The 11,947-nt window shown below is 31.9% G+C and overlaps 1 protein-coding gene across 1 annotated transcript; it reads right to left on the reverse strand.

Annotated features, from left to right (window-relative positions):
* Positions 1-1,870: 1,870 nt before the first annotated feature.
* Positions 1,871-4,728, reverse strand: LOC108328307 (putative disease resistance protein RGA1). Its single transcript, XM_017562159.2, has one exon. The coding sequence runs from the start codon at positions 4,639-4,641 to the stop codon at positions 2,029-2,031; it is 2,613 nt and encodes an 870-aa protein (XP_017417648.1). The 5' UTR covers positions 4,642-4,728; the 3' UTR covers positions 1,871-2,028.
* Positions 4,729-11,947: the final 7,219 nt, after the last annotated feature.

Here is an 11,947-nt window from a genome sequence, read left to right on the forward strand (position 1 = left end):
TTGTCACTTATTGTGGTTAATAATTGGATAAATGAACCAAGTGGAAGAATGTTAGCATTATTTTAAATATAAAATAAATATTATAGCATTTTCAGTTCCTATATTTTTAAGGAACATAAAGTGGTTCATTAAGCCATTATTTTTATCCTTTTAACTGCATAGAGGTTATGGAGCAGTTATTAGTTTTGTTTAAACATAAAGCCCATTTATTTTGAACCTGTGATGGCCAGACTTTAGATAAGGGAATGAGTTACTCTCAGTTTTGATCACTAAGCCTACTCCTCTATTCAGAAAACACACCATCAAGTTTGAGTCAGTTAAGGTTTAGAAAACAAAGATGTTTGTGTTTGGATTACAAAATTACAATGGCAGGAGGTACGCACATTATTCTTTCATTTTTGCTTCCGCTGTTTTTCATCTGAATGTGTTACTGTGATGTTAATATAACATGTTTAGATCAATTTTATACTCTGCTATTTTATCATAGAGATATTGTATTTTGTGTTTATTTTTTATATTTTTTTTTAAAAGTCCCAATGGTAGGCATTGTTTCTGTTTTTGGAGATATGAATTTAAATAAAATGTCAAAATAATATTTACATACCACAATGTCCTTTAATTGAAAACAATAAATCATATTTACTTTCTTTGGTTCGTTGAATTTGTTTTGATTTTTTTTTGTGCGTAATATGATGTGTCTTGGTACTTTTGTTTATAGAACATTACATTGTCTCATAATTTAGTAAGCAAAAGAAGTTAATTTGTTTCGTTCTATCTTTAATATTTGGTGAAGAAAGAGTTATTAAGTTCATGCATACTTTGATCATAAGATTCAAGGTGAATAATTGAATTAAAACTTTTGAAAGATATTAAGTAATTAGGAATTTTCATTTAAATTAAAGTAAGTGTACTTATAATGTACTAAAAAATATTGATTAAACAAATAATCTTTGTTACTAATAAGGTTGAAAGTCAATAATTTGAAAACAAAAAGGTTATTTTTGTTATCATTATAGGTAGAAATATCATGAAAAAATATTTACCTTCAATGTAAATTTGATTTCTTTTGATTTAGAGTTTTCTTTAAAGTTTAAAAAAAGACAACTCCCTGTCTACTATTTATGTATGGTTTATATGACAATGAATAAATAATTCTCAAAGTCAATTATTGTTTAAGATTGAACTTCATTTTCAAGATTCAGTGCGGAATATTCCAATTAAATTTATAAAATTTATTTCATGTACTAAAATAAAATATTTTATTAATTATTCTCAAAATATATAATATTATTAATCGTTATTTTATTTATATACGAATTATTTATTTTGATTAATTCAATTATTACATTTTGTTAAAAATTATATAAATAACTTAAAAAGTGAAAAATAATAATTTTTTTAAAATTTTACATTTATATATTAATTTTTTTCACGGTACAAACACTTTTAATATTATATTCAAGAGTTTCTGTAATTAATGTTGTGGTTCTTAAGTATTTTATTTCAATGGATTTTGGTTTTTGTCATACCTGATCATGCTATGCTAGGTCTCTAGAGATCGAAAATAAGGGAGAAAAATTGCACATTGGGTTTGAGAATGTCCAAAATATAAGATTAAAATCAATTTAAAATTCTTAAAAATGTTATATCTATTTGAAATTACATTAACTAATGGGAATAAAATGTATTAGTTCAAACTCTTAACATAAAAAAAGCGATAAGGTATAGTCCAAAACTAGTAATATGTGTTTGTGTTATGTAATAAGCTCGCACATTGAGACATTTATGTATGTCTTATACTTTTAAGTTTCACAAGTGAAGACAATATCTAACTGACTTAACTATATTAATGATCGACAAAGCAAAGCAGTTGAAAAGAGCAAATATAGTACAACTATATTATGGAGGTCTCTCGAAATTGAAATGCAAAGAGAGAAAAAGTGGAAAAACCACAAAAAAGAAATAAAAATCAACATTATGAAAAACACATCCAGAAAATAATAAATAGAGAAAATAAGGGGCTTCCGACTATGTCGGGCTCTTCCTCTGTTTCTTCTTAGGTTCTTCTGGTTCATCAATCACAATGTTTTTTATGTGTGATATTTTGGACCAAAACTCTCCAACATTGGGTTCATATTTTGTATATAAGTTAGCACAACCTTCAATCCTCAAACTTTCAAGTGCAGTGTGGTGATGAATATCTGCCAGAGATAACAGATTTGGACAATTTATTAAACCAAGTGCTTTGAGATCAGTCAGAGTTGTTAACCAATCTGGAAGTGTTTCGATATTGTCACAATTTAAAACATACAAGCACTGTAAGGATTTGGCAGCTTCCTGAAGCCATTTAGGCAGGGCCACCAGCTGTGATAAACTGTTAAATCCAATAAATTTTAACTTCAGCTTCGGGCTTTCTTTTTCATGATCACCCTTCCACAGTTCCAAGTCCAAATTACCGCAGTCCGCAACAACCAATGTTTCTAATTCAGGAAAATTTTTACCATCCAGCGACATTGACTTTAAACTCTGACAGTTCAGAATGCGCAATGTTTTAAGAGAAGGGAATTTCACACCTCCAAAGATGGACTCCACATTATGGCATGATTCAATGTACAAGTATTCAAGCGACCCCAATTGGGCGATCTCATTCACAGGCAAAATAGTTTGCTTTGTGCTAAACTCCAAATGACGGATATTGATTAATTGTCTTAATCCTTTGGGCAATACTTCCAGCTCCATGCATCCCTTAATTAACAACACTTGCAAACTTTGGAGCTTGCAAATAGAGATAGGGAGTCTCTTAATGTTGATATTTTCGCTAATGTCCAAATATCTCAAATGTTTCATCTTAGCAATGGCACGGGGCAAAGTCTTGCATGTCGAACCACGTAAATCCAAAACTCGCAAGCATTTGAACTTTGACAGACACGTATTTAGTAAAGCTTCATCGATGGCAGCTGCTGCACCATCTGAAAACAGTACGGATCTCACCACTGTTGATTTTTTGGTGACTAAATTTCCGAACAAACTGCTTTCGGCAAAAGACAGATGACGAACATTATCTGGAATATTTTGAATTTTGAAATTCACATGTAGACACTCATCCGTCGCAACAAATAGGGCGAGATCATGCACCAAATCATGTATTCTAAACCTAAAAATAGTGCCAAAGGTTTCAAAATCTTGGAGAAAGGATCTTGACAAGAGTTCATGCAAATATTGATTTGCCACGTCTTCAAGTGTCCTACTCGTTTTTGGTAGTGCAATGAGTCCAAGTGACCCCCAAATCGCAGCTATTTCATAGCTAGGGAATAAATAATCCTTTGGGTAAAGGGAAAACAATGCAAAACATTGCCTCAAATAGGATGGCAAGAGATCATAACTCAGTTTAAGGGCAGGTAAAATGTCATCCTTTTTCTGAGGCAAATTCCAGATTTCATTGTCACTCACATATTCCCATTCACTGTCCTCAAATTTCGAGAATAGTAAACTACCTAATGTTCTCACTGCCAATGGAACCCCTCTGCATTTTTTCACAATTTCTCTGCCAATATTTACTAAGTGAGGATGCTTTTCCTCCTCTCCTTCTTTAAATGCCCACTTGACAAACACAGACAAAGAATCCTGCTCAGAAAGACCTTCTAAAATGTGAGAGGGAACTGTACCCATCATGGAAGCAATCGAATGACTACGTGTGGTCACTACAACTTTACTTCCTGCTCCACTTACTTGGATTAAATTCCTCAACTCAACCCATTTAACACGCTCTTCGTTCCATACGTCGTCCAGTACGAGTAAGAATTTTTGACCGGAAAGTTTTCTTTTCAATTGGTTTTGCAGTTGCTCCATATCCAACATGCTCAAATTCTGTTGGTGAGGAGGAACATTTTCATCATTGGCAGAATTGATGATTTTGATAATAAGTTGCTTAATGTCAAACTCATCAGAAACACACACCCACATCTTCAATGGGAAGCATTCCTGGATCCTGTTGTCATTGAACACAAACTTTGCAAGTGTAGTCTTTCCCAAGCCTCCAATCCCCACAATGGGGATAACAGATAGACTTGTATCATCATCATTAGGATTCTGCTGCATCAAAAGTTCTATCATCTTTTCTTTATCGTTTTTCCTTCCAATCACATCTGAATCACTCACACGAGAGTGTGTCATATCTCTCCGATAAACAACACGTGTGTCAACATCAATTATTTGAAGACTAAACTTATGCCTATGCGCTGCAACCTTGTCTAGTCTTTTGTTGATATATTTAATTTTTTGTGTCATCTTGTAGCGAAAAAGAAGTGGATTAGAAGTGGAGAAGAAGTGACTTACCTTGTCTTTGGTGTTACCATGAGCTTTGACCAGTTTATTTTGCAGTGTTTGACACTCAAATTCATCCAAAACATCTTCGGCTTCGGAGAAGACAGTTTTAAGGTGAGTGAGCCATTCGCGGAGTTGATGGTTGTGATCTTGCTTTTGCTGAGCATCTAACAGAACAGCCTTGACTAAAGAGAGAGTCTTTCTAAGGTTTCGAAGATCGTGGTATAAACCCACCACTCGATAAGCTTCTTGAAAAGCATGAGAAGCAAGCTTTGCTATGAGTGACTCTGCTATGCTAAAGAGAAATAATTCGGCCATAATTGTTTGAAATACAAAGGGAAGAGATGAGATGCCAGAACTACCCGACAACTAATGCCATTTGTTGCATTATTTTCAGCAGCGGTTAAAAAGAAATAAGAGGACAAATGATAATATCTTGATATTATCTGGGCTTTTTGCAGTTGTGTCCACAAACTTTTATAGTATACACTGGTGTAGAAAAGGTTTCCTGTTTTTTTTGACTTTTAAGGTCCTTTCCAGTATCAAATAATGTTTGTGATATAATATTTTATTGGCACGTATATTTGTAACAGTAATACAAAGTAATTATTACTGTTATAAAAAAGTTGTTAAGTCGTTAAAAATACATTTTTCTAGTTGGAAAACCAAGTAAACTGACGTTTTACGGCGTTCAACGCAATCCTCTTCACGCTCGATATCCAGAGGGTGATGTCTGTAAAATGGGAAGAGGATGTTTGACGTTCGAAAATAGGATCACCGACGTTAATTTTGTTGAGCCCCACTTTCACGTTTAGCGAAATTCTTTTTCTAGAATGACGTTGCAAGGGATTTGACTTCGTAATGTTCCATTCAACGAAGTCATTTTGTATGTTCTTTCAGGCAATTTTATTTACCTACACATCATCATTTTTTGAATTTCTAATTTTACCCATGTTTATTTTCTTTAAAGTTTTCTCGTTATGTTTATGGACACAAAGGGGACGACGTGAATTTTTATATAGTTTAATATGCATGTTAAAAAATATGATTCAATAAGATTTTTTTTAATTTTTTTTATAATTTGATTATATCATTATTTATTATTTTATTATTATTTATTATATCATTATTATTCTCTAAATAACTATTATTTTAATAAAAATATTTATGTTGATCTTACTCTCACTTATATATTAAAGAGTCTTTTGTTGATGGATATTTCTTGTCTCAACAAAAACAAGTTCTTTCTACATAAAAAAATAATTAAATCACAATTAGAATCTTACCACATATTGATAAGATTATGTTGAATATATTAAGGTATGAAGGGGTGAGAAATGATTTTTCTTATTGTTGTTTTCGGAGAAATAATGTATAAATTCATAAAATTAATTTTGTAATAAAATTGATGAGTGTGTTTTTCAGAAATGATATTATGAAAATATGTTCCAAAATGTTTATTTGAGGAAAATATTTCGAAAAGTGTTTTGTAATAATATATTTTCTATTTCCAATTCCGGAATATGAATTTTATGCCTACACCTCCTCCATTAGAAAAGTCTTACCTACGTGTTGTCAACAGAATGCACTGCTGCAAGTCACGGTGAAGAAAACACAACTGTGAACTGTGCATAGAGGGTGGAATTGGTGCAGCTCCAAAGTGAAGAAAAATAGAGATAAAAAAAAATTAGGCTTAAATTAAATAACCATAAGATTAATTTTAATAACTCACATAATTGATGGGTGAAGGAAGATATTTGAGGGGGTGCAAGAAGCAACTGATCTTCTTCCATAATTCAAACAAGCCCAAAATCTCCATCAAGCCCAAATAAATACTCCATTAACCAAGACATTGTGCTGATGTAATGTACTTAAGCAACAAAACACCAATTAAATAATAGAGCATTAAATATAGGAACAAAAATTCTTCCAACTTGCAAGAATGTGTACAAGAAGTTTTTTTTTAAAAAAAAAAAAACCAAGAAAAAGGTACTAAGATTTTTATTTTTCCTTCTAAAAGCATCTTCATATGTACATTACAAAGATTTTAAACATACAAGAATTCTTATTATTGAGAAAAGGTACACAAAATCTTCAAGTGGAAAATAATAGTTATAATAAGTTAAGAAAAATCATACAACAATACTCTCAAATAATTAAAAAAAGTCACACACAAGAATATTACTACTAGAAAAACCTTTTTTTCTCTTCATATTTTCAACATTCAAAATTGAAAAAAAAAATCACCTTTATTATGAGTTATAATTTAAAAATCAATATGATCATTGACATTAACTTTATTTAAATTTATTATGTATCAAAATCTAAATTTATTATGTGTCAAAAACTTAATTACATTTTATTTAAAAAATATTTCATGTCAAAATAAAAATAATTTCAAAATAAAAAAAATTGACATATTATATTACGATATTTTTAAATTGTAATAAATTCAATTTAATAAAATAAATGATATTTAAGTTTTTACAAAATTAGAAAACAAATACGACAGCTGCAAATGACCAAATTATTAATTATGCATGTACATGATATGATATGGGCGAAAAAACGTAACAAAGCAAGGTGGAGCATGTCTTGACTTTATTTGGTATCCACATGGTTTCACACCCTTAGTAGCCTCATGGACAGGCGCAGCCCATGCTGCTTTTATAGCTCTTATACTCACGCTATCCTGCCAATAAAACACAAATAATCAAATCGCAAATAAGAAAAATAAAATTTTAAAATAATTTTTCTGGCAAATAGATAATTAAATACTTTTGTTTCGGAGTTTTGTGATATTGTCATATATATATATATATATATATATATATATATATATATATATATATATATATATATATATATATATATATATATATATATATATATATATATATATATATATATATATATATATATATATATATATATATATATTTTAAAAGGCTGTGTTGTAAATTGACGAGTTGAGCTACTCTCTATATTGTTTCCGTTTTGTTGTTTAGTTTTACGTCATTCAAAAAGTCTGTTTAGATATTATATATAGAAGGTATTATGATATTAAATTGTTTAGTAATCAATGTTATTATGTAAATTATATGCATGTTTTTGTTAAAGTTAAACTTAAAATTTTATATCTACAACATGGATTTTTACTTTTTTGTGAACCTAAAGTCAAACCCAATAATACCTTAATTTATATAAAGAGGTTGATTCATCATTATCATTATTAATTTGATCATGTTATAATCGATCGACCATGTAGTTTGGTCATGGTGGTCGGTAACTCATTATTACCATTATTAATATGACCATGGTGTAATCGGTCAACCATATTGTTTAGTAAGATGACCAGTCACTCATCATTATCATTATTAATCTAACCATGTTGTAATCAATTGGTCAGGGTGGTTGACCACTCATCGTTACCATTGTTAACAATTATTTTATAATTGATCAATCAGAGTGGACAACTCGGACGAGTTGGCCAAAGGAGCTCTACGCGATAATGGTCAGTCTTGAAGCTTGGTTTGGAGGAGCTTGGTCTAGAGAAACTTGACCTAAATGAGCTCAGTTTGGAGGAGCTTGGTTTGGAAGAGCTCAGCTTGGAGGAGATCCACCTAAAGTGGCTAGTCCAAAGGAGCTTGACCAAATAGGCATACGGTACACAGGTTCCCAAGCCCGAGCATTAAATAATGTGCGAATGGGGGTTTGGATTAGACCGTTAGATACACGACATTCATGTATGATGAAGTTGTAACTTGATTGAGAGGGGTCCATAGTTAAAGTCGTGCCTAAGCATTGATTATGCATTTTCTTATACGTTGATTAGATGGACTTCAACCATTTTTAAGATGAGTGTTTTGTCAAGGGTTGACCGAGATTGTGCGATAGAGATTAGACAACCAACATAATGAAGTAGAAAGGCTTATGGATGTTCGATGAGACCGTGCGGTAGAGATTGAACGATCAATGTACTAAAGTCGTAAGGCTAATGGATGTTGGATGAGACCATGTAGCAAAGCTCAGATGGCCAATATACCGGTGCCGAAAGGCTAATGGACGGTGGATGAGACAGTGTGCTAGAGACCAGGAAACCAACATATTAAAGCCAGAAGGCTGGTGGACATTGACTAAGACCATGCGACAGATACTTGACAACCAACATATTGAAGTTGAAAGGCTGATGGATGTTGGTTGAAACCATGCAATAGAGCTCGGACGGAAAACATGTTGAAGCCAAAAGGTTGATGGACAATGGCTAAGACCTTGAAGTAGAGATTGGATGACTTTGAACGAACACTTCCTTAGCTGAGTTATTGAGGCTGAACACTTGAGACTACACGTGTTTCTTTTAGAACTCTTAACCAACTTGTTGCGATTGGATCAAGCGACATGGGTTATTTGCATAACTCTTCCTTGACCGTCTTGGTGCTCCATCGATAGGGGTTTACTTGGGTGAATTTTCCTTGATCCACTTGTTGAAGGGTGCGACAAGGGTTCACCTGGGCGAACTCTTCATTGACCAACCTATTGTGATTAGATCGAGTGGCAGGGGTCCTTTGCAAAACTCTTCCTTGACCGTCCCAGTGCTTCATTGGTAGGGGTTCACTTGGGTGAACCCTTCCTTGGCCGATCTCCTGAAGGGTATGATAGGGGTTCACTTGGTTGAACTTTTCCTTGACCGACCTGTTGATAAGCTTAATAGGTCGAGCTGTTGAAACCAAAAGAAGCTAAGATATTAACGCTGAATGAGGTTGCGTTGAGACTAGTCAACCAAGCGGACGAGACCGAACTATTGAGATGTAGATGAGGCTAAACGATCGAGCTCTCAAGATGAAAAGGTTAACAGGTTGAGGCTGAAACAGGCCAAGATGTAGATGAGGTCGGATAGACGTGTTGTCAAGACTTAAGAGTTGACAGGTTGAGACTTAAACAGGCCAATATGTAAATGAGGTCGGACAACCGGGCTGTCAAGACTTAAGAGTCAATAGGTTAAGGTTGAAACGTGCCAAGATGTTGATGAGGTGAGATGATAGGGCTGTCAAAACTGAAAAGTCAACAAGTTGAGGCAGAAATAGGCCATGACATAGATGAGGTCGGACAACCAAGATGTCAGAACTTAAGAGTTGACATGTGGAGGTGAAAATAGGCCAAAATGCTGATGAGGTCAGACGGTTGAGTTGTCAAGACTAAAAAGTTGACATGTTGAAGCTAAGAAAGGCCAAGATACTGATGAGGCCTAGTGACCGATCTATTAAGGCTGAAAACTCGACAAGTTAAGACTAAAACAAGCTATGATGATGATGAGGTTGGATAGTAAGATTACTGAAGCCAAAATGAGGCTAAGATATTGACATTAAACAAGGCTAAGATAGATTGACAGAGATCGTACATGAGAGGTCGACGGTCAATCATGTTGAAGCCAAAAGAAACTGAGAAGAAGCCAAAAGAGGTTATGATATTGAGGTTGACTAAGACCTCATAGGATATGCCGAATGGCCAACATGTTGAAGCCGAAAGAAGTTGAGTAGAAGAAGACGAAAGAGACTATGATATTGAGGTTGACCGAGACCTTGTAAGAGAAGTTGAACAATCCATCACGTTGAAGTCGAAGGTGATCGTACAATTGAGGTCGAACAAAGCAAGGAGCTTAAAGATATAGGTGGTTGTGTAGTTGAGGTTGAACAAAGCCAAAAGGTTGGGGCTGAATGATTATGTGGTTGACTTCTTCCACTATACCCTTCATTTGTGGTTACAATGGGAGTAATGAGAGACGATCGTTTCGTCCTACGATAAGTGCCAAAATGTTTTAGAAGGTCCTTGATCGGGCTTATGGTTGTCGTAGACCAAACGATTTGTGTTGTAGACTGGACAGGTGGAGCCATTCCTTAGGTTGCTTTTGTTTTGCTGCTCAGTTTCCACGTCATCTAAAGTCCACTTGGATGATACCTGAAGAAGGTACTCCGACGCTAAAGTCAGTAGATGATCATTCGGTTAGCTATCAATATTGTGATGTATATATGTGCATGTTATGTTAAAGTCATAACTTTTAGACTTTTATATATAGTAATTTTTGTGGACTTTTTACCTTTTTGTCGGTCTAATCACGATCAAATCATATCTGAATTTGTATTAATAGGTTGATTCGTTATTATTATTGTTAATTAGATCATGTTGTAACTAGTCAATCATGTTGTTTAAGTAAGGTGGTCAGCCACTTGTCATTATTATTGTTAATCTGATCATGCTGTAAACGATCGATCATACTCTTTGGTCAAGATTGTCTGCCACCTGTTGTTACGTTGTTAACGGCCATTTAGTCACTCTTTGTTACCATTGTTAACAACCATTCTATAACTGGTTCAGAGTGGATGGCCAGAACAAATTAGCCAAGAAACTATGTTCGAAAATGATTGGCGAAACTTGATTTAAAGAGACTCAGTTTGGAAAAGCTCAATTTAGTGAAACTCGAACCTAAAAAAATTCAATCTAAACAATATTAACCTATAGAAAAACTTTACCAAACAAACATTCGTACAACTTTATTTTTTACTTTTTAAAGAGTAAATAGTGTACAGAGGTACTGTTATACATGTGATAATTTAGCGTTTTATTTTATACAGTATAAAACCTATATTTTTTTCGTTAAAATCTTTGACAAAACCATTCATTCATAAAAAAAATGGTTGGTCTGAATACACTTAGTCTGTTCAAAGCAAGTGCTAAATTTAAATTTCACAAATAAAAAAATATAATTAAGAAGAAATGTTCCATTAAAAGTAATCAATAAAACTTTTCAGTCATTAATTATAAGCAAAATTAATAAATGTTTTTCACCAATATAATTATTAAATTATGATGTTTAATAACATAACTTAGCTATATATGGATAGTCACGAGACTGTAAGGATAAAGTAAAAACTTATGCTAATTGCTTCTTATTTTTAAGACTTACTCCTTTGATTGTCTTGCTTGAAAAGTTTTTGTTTATTTTTATTTTAGAGTTTTAATTTTTGAAAAATTGACTTAATTAGTGTTTTATAAATGATATGTTAAAAATATAGTATGCATTAGTTTGTGATTTTTTTTTAATTTTCTAACTTTTCAAAAAAAATTTAATTTTTTTTACATATTAGATCTTGTGGTGTGGTGTGGTGTGATACATGACACAACGACAAGATAGTAGCATGCTATTGGTTTGTATTCCATTCAATTCCCACATATATGTTTTTGATGAAATTCAATCCAATTTTATTTTTTAAATTTAACAAGTTATTTCTTTCCAGTTTTTATTAAATTACTTTTACTAATAACAATATTAACAATAATTAAAATTTAATTTGTAGATATTAATTATTTAAATTATGTATAATTTTTTTATTTTGTTAATTATATTTTATTAATTATCTTTTTTAATTATTTTTATTATAAATTTTAACATTTTTAAGATAAATATTTTTTATATATTTTATTTTATTTTAAGTCAAACATTATTATCATATAAAAATTATTATATTTATTAAATAAATTAATGTTTTATTAAAAAAAATATTAAGTATTTAAAACTATAATATTATTAATTTATATTTTTATAAAATTAAAAATAATTAATTTAAAT

The sequence above is a fragment of the Vigna angularis genome, chromosome 2 (assembly GCF_016808095.1).
Source record: "Vigna angularis cultivar LongXiaoDou No.4 chromosome 2, ASM1680809v1, whole genome shotgun sequence".
NCBI classification, from domain to species: Eukaryota; Viridiplantae; Streptophyta; class Magnoliopsida; order Fabales; family Fabaceae; genus Vigna; species Vigna angularis.